Source organism: Lolium rigidum, chromosome 2 (assembly GCF_022539505.1).
Source record: "Lolium rigidum isolate FL_2022 chromosome 2, APGP_CSIRO_Lrig_0.1, whole genome shotgun sequence".
Lineage (NCBI taxonomy): Eukaryota > Viridiplantae > Streptophyta > Magnoliopsida > Poales > Poaceae > Lolium > Lolium rigidum.
The window spans coordinates 216,442,552-216,454,971 of NC_061509.1; the positions used below are offsets into that span (position 1 = coordinate 216,442,552).

At 47.5% G+C, this 12,420-nt stretch overlaps 2 protein-coding genes across 2 annotated transcripts; one reads left to right on the plus strand and one right to left on the minus strand.

Annotated features, from left to right (window-relative positions):
• Positions 1–1,407: 1,407 nt before the first annotated feature.
• Positions 1,408–3,983, plus strand: LOC124692945 (lipid phosphate phosphatase epsilon 2, chloroplastic-like). Its single transcript, XM_047226385.1, has 4 exons — positions 1,408–1,864; positions 2,583–2,808; positions 3,164–3,237; positions 3,394–3,983. The coding sequence occupies exons 1-4, from the start codon at positions 1,568–1,570 to the stop codon at positions 3,616–3,618; spliced, it is 822 nt and encodes a 273-aa protein (XP_047082341.1). The 5' UTR covers positions 1,408–1,567; the 3' UTR covers positions 3,619–3,983.
• A 1,955-nt stretch (positions 3,984–5,938) lies between these two features.
• LOC124692947 lies at positions 5,939–9,163 on the minus strand. The gene is made up of 3 exons (XM_047226387.1): positions 8,356–9,163; positions 7,062–7,490; positions 5,939–6,492 (listed from the first exon to the last, which is right to left on the minus strand). The coding sequence occupies exons 1-3, from the start codon at positions 9,116–9,118 to the stop codon at positions 6,332–6,334; spliced, it is 1,353 nt and encodes a 450-aa protein (XP_047082343.1). The 5' UTR covers positions 9,119–9,163; the 3' UTR covers positions 5,939–6,331.
• Positions 9,164–12,420: the final 3,257 nt, after the last annotated feature.

Below are 12,420 nucleotides of genomic sequence, written 5' to 3' on the forward strand. Positions count from 1 at the left end.
AGTTTGTATTGAGATGCTGCTAAACCAAAGATATTATCAGTAATCATTTGCGCTCTATTAGCTGCTCTTATCTTTGATTAATAATAACATTTTTTATTACTCAAGTTCCCAAATCCTGTCCACTGTATACCGTGGGTGGCAACACATGTACATCCTTCAACCTAATTAGGCGTGAGCTCCATCTTGGTCCTGTACAACTGTTTCCGTTAAGGTGCTATTTACAACCAAATAGCTATCTGTTTTTGTTTTCTATCATTTCCAGTTCTGTCAGTAGTTCAAAGTCATTTAAACCAAACCAAAATCCATTAGCTAAAAGGAACAAGAATGGGTATAATGTGCATGGTTAATGAATAATGATAGGTGCGCATTTTCCCTTATGAGAAATTGGACCTACATATATATATTTAAATGAATGTAATGGAAAATTACATTAGTGCATCACGCATACCTCTTTTCGTTTCAAACTGACTGAGTGCCCCCCCCCCCCGAGCATTTTCTGAGCAATATGTCGGTAAGTTCTAACATATTTACAACAATTCTATCATTCTATCAGGAAAAAGGACGGGCGCAGCAACGCGCGCCATTATGGTCTAGTTTTTTTCTAAGACAAAAGCCGCTGGAGATCAACAAGAGTGCGCCTTTATTTTATAGATGATAAACATGATATATTTTGTAGTTCCGTTATGCACATAAAAAAGATCGCAAGATGCTGAGTTTTTTTTATTTCTATTCCGAGAGGAATTGTGTAGAATGCTCAAGGAAAGTAAATATTTAGCAGAAAATGTTTCGAGTGGTACAAATCAAAATCTAAGGTCAAATAAAGATATAGTGAAAGATAGAAATTACTTCATATTGTTCTAAATCATTGTACAACCAATGAAACTGACAGACACTGAATGATGGCGCAAAAGAGTGGTGGAGTCGAGATCCGAATATCCAAATTATTGCACAACCAATAGAAGTTACGTCATATTGCAACGATTGTGAACACCAAGAATGGTGGAGTTGATGTCGAAATATCCGTTGTTCTTCCATTAGATGATGGTGCAAAAGAACATGCAATTTTAAGTCAGTTAATCACCGAAACTCCACACCTTGCCGTCTTCTTGGGGCCATCAAGGTGACAGTGGACGTCCGGGCTTTCTAGCGTATATGAGGTAAAATGGAATTTGCGTCATCACATAGTTGTATGCAATGCAAGGTAAAAAGTAAAGAAGGGCATCAACTAGAACGTAGGAGGAGGTAAAGAAGAAACATAATCCTTTCGTGCTTTTTTACCGTGTCATGATATTATTTTAATTTTAGTTTCCGGCGGTAATTTTCCTAGTTTGACAATAAAAAACGCTGTCCAGTTTGTCTTTCTTACCGGATCATCTTCTCACCTACCCAATCCCTCCGCTGACAGCCTCCCAATCCCCGTCACAGCAAAAACGCCAAGGAGAGCATCGCCTTCCACCCAAACCCGAGCACCTCCGGAGGAATCCCCTCCCGACAAAATCCTCCAAATAGCCGAGATGCTCCCCTCCCGCATCACCGCCGCTTCTCCACGCTGGCAACCCGCTGAGCCATGCTCCTCGCGCCTCCAGCCCCATGGCCGCGCGTCCGCCTGAACCGCCTCCCGCGCCAGCACTGCAAAGCCCGGCTGCTCTCGCTGCCCCGTAGCCGTCGGCGGCGGCGGCTCGGCGTGTGCATGGCCGAGATGGTCAGAATCGAGAGCGGGTCCCCGCCGCGGGAGCTAGGGGTTTCGATCGGGGAGGAGGGCGATGCGTTTCTGGTTGGGGAGAGGTTGCCCGGTCCCAGGCGGGACGCGACGGCGTCGGAGAGCAACTGGCGCTTGCCCGTTGAGGCCGCTCTGAATCGCATGGTTAGTGCTCGTTCTATTCTTAAGCTTCTGTACATGTTTTTTTTTTCTTTTGAGAATGATTTGGTACCTATTGGTGCTCTATTCTTAAGCTTACATTCTGAACTTGTCGGAATAGTGATAGTTTGTAACTCTGCTATTGCCGTTCAAATGAGCCCTTGGATAATTGGAAGTTGGTACTCTGCCAGTCTGAAAAAGGGGCAGAAGCTTTATCAAAAAGCAACTGAAACACCAGAACATTCTGATTTGATCTCAGTAGGGAATATGCATTGCTCGCTTTAGTAGTATCATCATCATCATCATAGGTGATAGGTGGCTAGCTGATATGCAGCAAGCTCGACCGCTTTCACATGACCATTATTCATGGATGGATTTTTGTATGCACACTTTTAGCTTCGTTTACATAGAGTATTTTACTGTTTATGCCTCATTTTTACGGTTGTGTCTGATGGGTTATGAGAGAGGAACTTATAATGCTCCAGCTTAAGCTTCCTTTTGAGATCTTTGTCAGACCTTTGTTGAATAGAAGGCCGTATGCATGGATTGACACAGAGGCTGGGACATAACCTCCATTTCGTATTTCGAAAAAAAAAGCTTCCTCCTGAGATGTGGTTAACTTTGTGCTATGGTTGAAATTACCTTTGACTGCAGCTTAACTTTGTGCTATTTGCTCGACATTCTGGACCTCGTACTAAAGTTTTAACATTGTGCTGTGCGCCAGAGTAAATGGCTGGTTGCTGGTTCTTTTGCTTTTGCAGCTATCTGGAAGCGTGATGCTGAAATCATGTGGGCTTTGATGGGTGCCGTTGCCAACACTATACTTTCCTCAATTCTTAAAAAGATGTTCAACCATGAAAGGCCGGCGCCGGCTTTGCGATCGGATCCTGGGATGCCATCCTCCCATGCCCAATCCATTTTCTATGCTGCAGTGTTTCTTGTTCTTTCAGGTAAGCACTTCAAGATTTCACTCAACCAACCATACTCCTACTGTTTTCTGTATATTCTCCTGGCAACATCAAAGGCATAAATGCTGATTGGAGTTGTCTTAATTTATTTCAATCATGATACCATACGTCTTTATTGTTTCTCTGTTTTTGCTGTATGGCTTTTCTATTCCAGCAAGTGCAATGTCTGGATACTATATTAGATGTATTATGCTATTTTTGTGCTAAACTATGGAACTAAAATACATATCCATTAGTGCTTGGAGTATAGCAATACCTCCGTGGACATTAGAAATCAAATATTCTTCAATAGAATTGAAAGCAAAACTTATCTTATGCGGCTCCTTTTGCAAAGCAGTGTTCTACTGGCTTGGGACAAATTATCTGGCAATGATTCTCGGGGCCACGACTATAGCATTGGCCTCCTACCTAGTAAGATTTTCTCCTTTTTCTGACTACATTGGCTGTATTATATAACTCCATTGGTCTCTTCACCTTTAAACATCTCCATTGCAGAAGAGCCAAACTCTTAGGTCAGATTTTTCAAGTTCTTTGGCACATTCTAATTATAACTTCCCTTACATGCAGTCGTGGTTACGGGTGTCGCAGCGTCTCCACACGCTGAACCAGATTCTCGTGGGTGGCACTGTCGGATCAGCCTTCGGTGCTCTTTGGTTTGCACTCTGGCATTTGCTTGTGTGGGAAGCGTTTTATTCCTCAATGTGGGTCCAAGTTCCCGTCATTCTAGGTTCAGTAGCGTTCAGTGTTGCCTTTGTCGTCTACATCATTCGCCACTGGCTCAAGGATGAATAGAGATGCATATAGCTGCAATACGGTGATGGACACTGACAGCCAATCTGCCACGTAAGGTTTACTCGACACTCTCTGGTAATTATACACGGAAAGGAGGCTGTGTGATGGTTCAAAAGCCTAGAAAGCAGAACACTGAGCAATTTTGCTTTAGTACCGCAGACCATTGGTTTGTGTAACATATCAAATGATCGGTGCTAGGCTCCCATTCATCCAGGTTTTCCTTTTCATGGATGTAGTTGATGTTAAAGCTATTCTTTCTGGAAATGACGTTAAAAGAAACAATTTGTGAGCATGGGCATGAGAGATTTTGTGAGAAGAATCCATTGATGGATACTTGCTCTTATATTAAATTTTGATCAGATTTCTTTGTGAGTGCAAATTCTTCATCCCCGTCTGATCATACTCACACTTATCGCTTGTATTACTGGTCGAGCTGAAGGGATTTGTATATACTGCATAACTTTACAGGACTTTGTCTGTTGTGCGTCTCGTAACGTGAGATGCCTCTTTTACTAACCTGAGCAGTTCGGGACGTGCAACAGGGTTGACCCAGCTTACTTCTGAGAAATTGGAACAGACAGAGCCCCCTTTTGGACAGCTGGCCTGGGATAGAATCATAGAAGGTCCAAGCGTTAATAGTCAGGAAACAAGGACAGTAGAACTGATTCAGAACCAGACTCAAGTAGCAATAAGCAGGTAGCAATAAACAACCTAACGTAGACACCAGGTAGCAATATTCATGAGGCTGGAACCTCTTTGGTGGAGGGGAGACTTAAAACTGAGGAATGAAAATAACATAGGAGCCTTCAAACAGGTTAGAGGACAAGAATGTGACAGGAGTGATAATAATTCTTCTTCAGATGCTCGAATGAACAGAGGTAAGACATCGTCGCAATAAATTTGTTTCCTTATATTCTCATATTTGAAATAAACTAAATTGACCTTGAACATCTTATTAGCAGTGTGGGCATTGAATTTTGATTAAATTGTTAATGCTCCCAGCTTTAATAAATACTAACAATAATTATCGGGTGAAATAGAAGATCACCATAGCATGTACAATGGTTGATAAGACGGTTTTATCTTATGCCTGTCGATATGACAACAAAACATGGTATACAATGGTTATTTTTTTGTCTTATCTTTAGCCTCGTGTATTTCCTAAAAATATGGTGAGACATATTGTGCTAAGAGATGATCTCTTAGCCAAGAGAAGGCAATGATCTTTTTTTGTTTCTCTCTCCTTCAACTCAGCAATTATCTTATGTGGCATTCCTAAGATAAGACTAAGATAAGACCATTGTACAATGGTGATATCTTCAGTGTCACGTAGGATAAACGCTGATGTGGAGTAAAGAGAAAGATGAAAAAAGACTTTGCCTTCTCTTAGCTAAGAGATCATCTCTCACCATAAATTTAGGATGTCTCGTTACTAAAGATAAGACTAAAAAACAACTCATTGTACCTCATGTTTTATTGTTATATCAAGATTACGTGGCAGGGTTAAGATAAGATAACCTTATCAACCATTGCACATGCCCAAGGAGATCAGATCAGTTGTGCTTGATTCATTAAAGATTGGATGGTATCAGAAAGCGCCTTCTAAACAACTCTCCCTCAAACTACATAGTTCTTAGTACAATAGAACTTTCCTAACGGAAGCCAACTCATCAAATAAAGGCTTCCACGGTGGTTTGACCAAAATGAGGATCCCACGTTTTGGCACATTAGACTAAGACATTTCCACAGTGAGATACAAGCTGTTACCAACCTGATACAACACAGGCCACAAGCTTGACACCTGCAACCAGCTCGCAGCCCGCTCCGAAACAAAGAAAAAAAAAAGGTGCCTACGCCACACACGTGCTACAATGACAATGTTCTAATGAATATTTATAGCTAATACCAGCGAGTTCTTGATAAAGAGCTCCTCATCCATCATACAAGACAAGAGGAGATAAACAAACCAGGGATGAAGGCCAGATCTGCCAATAGGATCCTCAAAAGCTTCAGTTTATTTGTTTTATTTTGTTGTTAGGTATCGACTTCTCCGCTATGATCTCCCCAGTAGCTCATGTAGGAGCTGCTCACCGTCCCTTCCAGAGTTCCAGGGGCATGCATGCAGCTACGAATGTCTTTAAGACGAGTTATACCAAGCCCACTACTCCACTTAAGTTAAGGGCACAGCAAACACAGAAAGAGTGGACTATTTACTGGAATGCTCCATGCTTAGAACAGAGCAGTAAAAACACAGGAACCAAGACTAACACACCCGAAGATCGACGGAGCAGTAAAAACACACGAACCAAATCGAATGCTCTAAGAACCAAGACTGGAAGTCCAACTAACAAAGAACAGAGCAAAAGACTCTTGTTCGAGTTGACAAACAGAACTGGGATCAAAACTGCAATTGTCAAAATCAACTCCACTTAAAGAGTTCACCATGGACGATTACTACCCATATCCACATTCCTCGTATTATTTTGCTCAACCAACTATGCAACGAGGGACTTACGGTAAGGGGAATAGAGCCAATCCTGGACGGAGATGGCCCATTCCACATCTTTACAGAGGAAGTGGCAAATCAGGATTGTAGTGATCACAGCCGATCACCAAAACAGAAAACTTATACAACCTTCTTTTCTCTCTAGGAAGTATAGTTAGAGCTTTTGTTAGGACCACTGTGACCAGAAAGATGCATCTTCAGCTAGCTCTAATCGCTGTTGGTGCTATTCGAGTCTTGAGCGTGGGGCTGGCCAGCTGGTACATACGACCAAGCAATGGCTGCTGTGCCGAGGGTAACTGCTATCCCAACTGAACCCCAGAACCACTTCTGTCTCATCTTACGCTTGTTCCGCTGTTGCCTGGACATCTCTGCAAGACAGACAAAGAAATAATTCATGGATCAGCAAGATCCCACATTCATTTGCAATGTGTACATCAAGACAGATTAATTCATTGCATGTCATGTTAGTTTATATATAATTCTTAAATCCTGATTCTACAGATGACATTTTTCTTACCTAATGTAGTAATGTATCTAACACATGAGATATTTATGCAGTAAGTTAAGTCTATACAAGATTACGGTTGCTACCAAAAAGCTAGGTTCACAAATGATATATCATTGTACGAAAATGCAAATATTGCAAAGGACATATTATGTTCAGTATGAGTACCGATAGCTTCTTGGTTTCTCTGAGACATCAAGACAGCTAAGATCATAGCATATTTCATTTTAATTAATACATATTTCTTAAATCCTGATTCTGCAGATGACATTTTCCTCAACTAATGTATCGAACACCGGAGATTTTTATGCAATAAGCAAAGTCAATACAAGATTTCAGTTGATACCAAAAACAAGCTAGGTTCACAAATGATATATCATTGTACCAAAACGCAAATATTGCAAAGAGACGAATTATGTTCAGTATGAGTACCTATAGCTTCTTGGTTTCTCTGAGACATCTCCCGGTTTGCAGCTTCATAGTACTGGACCCTATCTGATAGTCTTGCAATCTCAAAGTTCTTAGCTGAAATCACACTTTCCATCTCAGATTCAACTTCTACACGAGCAAATCCACGTGCAATAGCAGCAGCTACAAGTTGTGAAACAGTTATTTGCTGGCACAACTCAGCTCCAGGATCCATACTTGTATCATCAGAGTCCTCCGCTACAGTTGGAGATGGAAGTGACAAGGCAATAAGTGATAGGTGATGACTCAGCTTCTTCCATTCCTTTTGCCAGATCTCAGCTGTTTCCTCAGCTAGTTTCCTCCCCTCAATTTCTGTCAACATACTTAACCTCATTTCACGGAATTCATCATCAAGAGCTCGTGACGATCGAGTTGCACCATCACTTGATATTTCTGCAATTTAAATAAATCAGACTTGGTGTAAAGACTGAATGTAAATGAAACAACAAGCATCTGTGTGGATAATAAGAGGGGAGAGACAATCTCTTCCATAGAATGCAACAAAGTGATTAACCAAAACCACTGATGCACCTAAAAGCATACAACATTAGACATATCTTTAATATCACAGCCATATTCACTAACGCATGATTTTAGCTCATAGTCATACTGATAAATAAATGATTACATTGAACAAAAGCAAACTGCAGGTGGGTGACACATTAACTATTAAAGCTTCTACTAGATATAGGAAGCCTTATAGGCCCACCAGGATGTTCAATTGTTCATAGTTCAAGCAGGAAGATGACACATTAAACCTACACAGCCTGTAATTACATCATATCCTCAAGTTAAGGAACCAAGCCCTCACCTGAACCTTAGGAATGCCGATCTAACCATACTATGCTGTCAGGAACTTTGCTGTGCATCAAAATAGATGGAGCAACGAAAATGGCTGACAGAACGCGCTACAATTGAAACTAGGAGGTTCAGTTTTATATGACATACACTAGTAAACTGCTATGATTAAGTTCCATAGAAACCATGACTATAGGCTTTCGGAATAGGAATGTAAACAGATAATACTCTATTGTACGGGGTTCTTTCTTTTCTTTGCTAGTTTTTGTCACTATTTCTATGTTTCAATAGAACTGATAAATTAGCAACCACATAGATCAGTTCAAAGCAAGATGCATAGCATATTACACACGCTAATCGCCATCTTCAGTCTAAGATACTCTAGGATATCTAAACAAGAATCCATATACTATTATTAAAACACAAATGAACATAGCATTAGGTATGAACTGGTTGGTACCTTCGAACGCGTCATAGAATTCCGCACCAGGCGTGCCGACAGACGTGGCGGAAGTGGGCTTCCACCACCCCGGCCCACCAGCATCCTCAGCCTCAGAGTTGCTAGCCACGCTGAGCGAATCCTGAAGCTCAAAGAAGGCATCGCTCTCGAGGTTCCTCGGCGTTCCGTTGCTGACGAGCCTCCCAACGCTGACAGGCCTCACGAACGCATCCGGACTCTCATGCCGAAACTCGAACTCGGGCTGGTCCTGCTCCTCCTGGCCAAACAGGGCGAGCTTGCCGTTTTTCATCACTTCATCCTGCCCATCCAAGGCCTCCACCACGGTGCTGTCGCCTCCGAACACACCGCTGCTCTGTTGTGCAAGAGTGAGCTCGGACCCCTGCGCTTCGACAGCTTCAGTCTTCTTCGTCAGAAGAGCGGGTGGTAGCTTTGGCAGGGTGCTGTCGCTCCCAACATCGCCCTGGGAAGGCGTCTTGACGAGGCCAGGCCCGCGCCGCTTGTGGTTGATGAGGTAGGGCGACCAGGTACCCGGGAAGGAGGAGGGCGAGTCGGGCAGCGAGGTGGTCTCGGGCGTGGTGTAGAGCGCCGGCAGCGTGTGCGTCCTGGCGGGCGCCGGCGGCACGGGTATGGCCTTCTCGGGGGACTTGCGCGGGGGCAGCGGCGCGGCCGGCGGCGGCTTGGGCGCGGCCGCCTTGTGGAGGTTGTTGGGGAGGGACCCCGTCTCCAGGAAGGGGTCCAGCACGTAGTGCGTGATGGTCGGCATGGGGGCGACGCGGCTGCCGGAGTGAAGAGGGGGATTCACCGTCCGCGGAGGTTGGGCCTTCCTGGCATCAACGAGGCCCTGAATCACGATAGACGACAAGGTTAGAACGGATCAAACCCTGGTTCCTCGAGAAGGGATAGGGCGCTAATATTAGGAGATTCTGATCCAAAATATTCGGAAACATCTGGGTTGGAACACGTAGCCGCCGTATCCTTGGGGAGGAAGGGGACAGCATGAGATACCCACCAGATGAGCCGCACAAATCGTCAATCACCCAGCTAAAGGGAAAAAAAAGGGGGAAACCCACGATAATATATTCTCCACCCAAATTCAGAAAAGTCGCTCCAGGACGAATCGCGCAGACGAACAGCACGAACCAACGAACGCCCCCAAATCGAGCAGTGCCGCTTCAAAAATTTGACCCCGAAGGACGAATCCCCCGACCAAATCCAAACCACGCAACGCAACCCGCAGAAGAGAACCCCCAAATCAACTACCGGAACCAGCGCCGCGACGGCACGAATCGAATCCCCAAACCGAGGCGGCGCAGGAGGAGGAGATTCGTGGGGAGTAGTCACCTGGGACTCACCGGTCGGTGGCGCGGCGCCTCCGCGTCAAGCGAGGCCCGAGGAAACCCTAGCGCGCAGCAGGCTGTTCGCCGTCCGTCCGTCCTCCTCGTCCGCCGCCGCCGCCGCCGCCGCTTCTTCTGGAGGAGGAAAACGAAGCCCGCAGGTCGCGTTTCGAAAATTTATGTACGAGGGCAAGGGCAGAATAAGCGGCGCGGGACGGACCAGGCAGGCGGCAACCGGGAGGTGGTGGGAAATACTAAAATACCACTTCCTTCCTTCCTGGCTCGCTCGAGAACGAGAGGGGAGAAGAAGGAAAAGGACAGGGCGGGGAGGGAAAGGGCGCCGCTGATTTTTATTTATTGTGGGGGTGTTTTTTTTTACGGATGGGCTGGGAAGCACGAAAGAAAACAAGGAGGCTGCCGGCTCCGTCGGAGTGTACCGTGGATTGTAGCGTGGAGGTGAGGGCGGGGCCCGGGCGTCGGTGGCGGAGCGGGTGGGGGGATTGGTGCGTTGGGGTTCCGCTAGTCTTGGAACGGAAGAAAGGGAGAGGGAGAGGACCGGGTGGTGGGGGCCGGGTGGATCTGGTTCTGGTTCGAGAGGGCGCGGGCAGGAGGTTGTTGTTGGCTGGTTTGGTTGGCTCCTGCAGCACCGCACCGAATCGATCAATCGCGTGGGCGAGGTTGACCACGTGACGCACGCAGGGGAGGCGAGCTGGCCTGGCCCCCGTGTCTGTCCGTGTGGGTGGGTCATGGGTAGGGTGGGTGGGTGCTGTTCCTCGTGCGGAGCAGAATACTCTGCTGTCTTCGTGGACAAGTCTCGACCCTTCCTACTTCAGGAAAAAACATATTCTCCAGCCTTCCAGGTGTTCTTCCTGCTGACCGACGCCCACACGGCTGGTAGAGGGTTTGCTTTTCGCTCACGACGGAGGGGATGGTCGGGGCGTGTGTACCCATTGCCTGGACTTCTTGTTCAGCAAGTTCTTCCGGTCTTGCGCGACGAGTCTTCCAAGAGGTGTATCTCATCTTCCACTGGTTGCCACACCTCGGTCCGATCCAACGTTCCACGTACTAAGAGCATCTCCAGTCGCGTCCCCCAAAGCGTCCTCCAAAGGTATTTGGGACGTGCCGGACAGAAAATGCGTTCCAACCGCGTCCCCCAAATCCCATTTTTGTCCGGCGCGCCCCCATACGGTGTCCGGCGCCCCGAGCCCGTCCCCGTCCCACAGGGGACGCACCGGAGACGCCGGACACAACGAAAAGCGAGGCGGGGAGTGGCGGGCCGACCCATCAGCGGCACAGGGAAAATTCGTCTCACACTCCCGCCAAATCCCGCCGCTCCCGCCAAATCGCGCCTATACCGCCGCGCATTTCAGGCCTCCCAAAACATATCCCGCCGCCAATTTATTTCTCCTATCCCCCGTCCACCCACCGGCGCTACCCTCTCCACATGGCGCCGCCGACAGCCCCCAAAAAGATGGCGAAGAAAGCGGCCAAGAAGCCGCCGGGCAATGAGACGAAAGGGGCGACAGCGCCGTTCGTGAGGCCGCGGAAGGCGCCGGCTTTGAAGAAGAAGCCTGAAGGATGGACCGACGATGAATGGCAGCAAGATTACCTGCGCCGGAAGCTATCGACGGCGGAGCGGAAAGGACGGAGGGCGGTGGAGCTGGAGAAGAAGGCTCCGGCGGCGCGCCGCACACCGGCACATACCGGCCGGGTGTATCGCCGCCACCAACGCGAGCCCATATAGTACGAACGTGCCGGTGTATGTTCCGGGAGTCTTCTCTCCGTCGTCATCCGCCTTCTACAACGACGGCCCCTCCGGCACTCCCGGTGCGTGACGCCTAACTTGTCGCCGCACTACCGAGATGCGGCCGCCGCACGGCGGCTTCAACCCCAACAACCTCTACTCCCCGGCGTACGAGCAGCGCGAGCCAGGACCCGGTCCGGACGGCGTCCCTTTCACCGGCCGCAGGGGTCCGCTCGAATACGACGGCGCCGGTGCTGAGGAGGACGGCGGGGTTGAGGAGGAGGACGACGAGGAAGAGGACGGGATGGAGGACGACGAGGAGGACGACGATGAGGACGAAGAGGGCGGCGAGGAAGAGGACGACGAGGGTGCCGGTGACGATGATCTCGTGGAGGTAGACGCGGACGGCGTGAGAACGAAGAAGAAGAAGAAGAAGAAGAAGAAGAAGAAGAAGAAGGCGTCGGGCACACGGGGCCCGAAGTGGACGCCTCTGGAAGATCTTTGTCTGTGCGAGTCGTGGGCGACGGTGAGCCATGACTCCATCATCGGCGCCAACCAAAAAGGCGGGAAGTATTGTGCGAGGATCAAGGCCGAGTTCGATGAGCGCAAGCTCATCAACAGCGACTACAACAAAGTGACAATGAAGAGGAGCCAGAAGGCAATGTCGACGCGATGGGCCATCATCCAGGCGTCGGTGAACTCCTTCCATGGGTACCATCAGGACTTGAGACCAGAGGCGACAGCGGCGCCGACGTCGCCCAACTGGTACGACTCTTTCTTCCATAATCCGTAGCGCCTACATTGTGTTCAATGAAATGACTCTGCTTCCTTTGGTTAGTTTGATAGGGCCATGGAGGTTTACGCGAGGAATTCAGATGGGCATAAGCTGTTCGCGTTGATGCATTGCTATAGCAAGCTCAAAGTGAATGAGAAATGGCGGTTGACGCGCCTGTCGCTGTCCAAGGGGAAGGACGCCATTGATCTGGA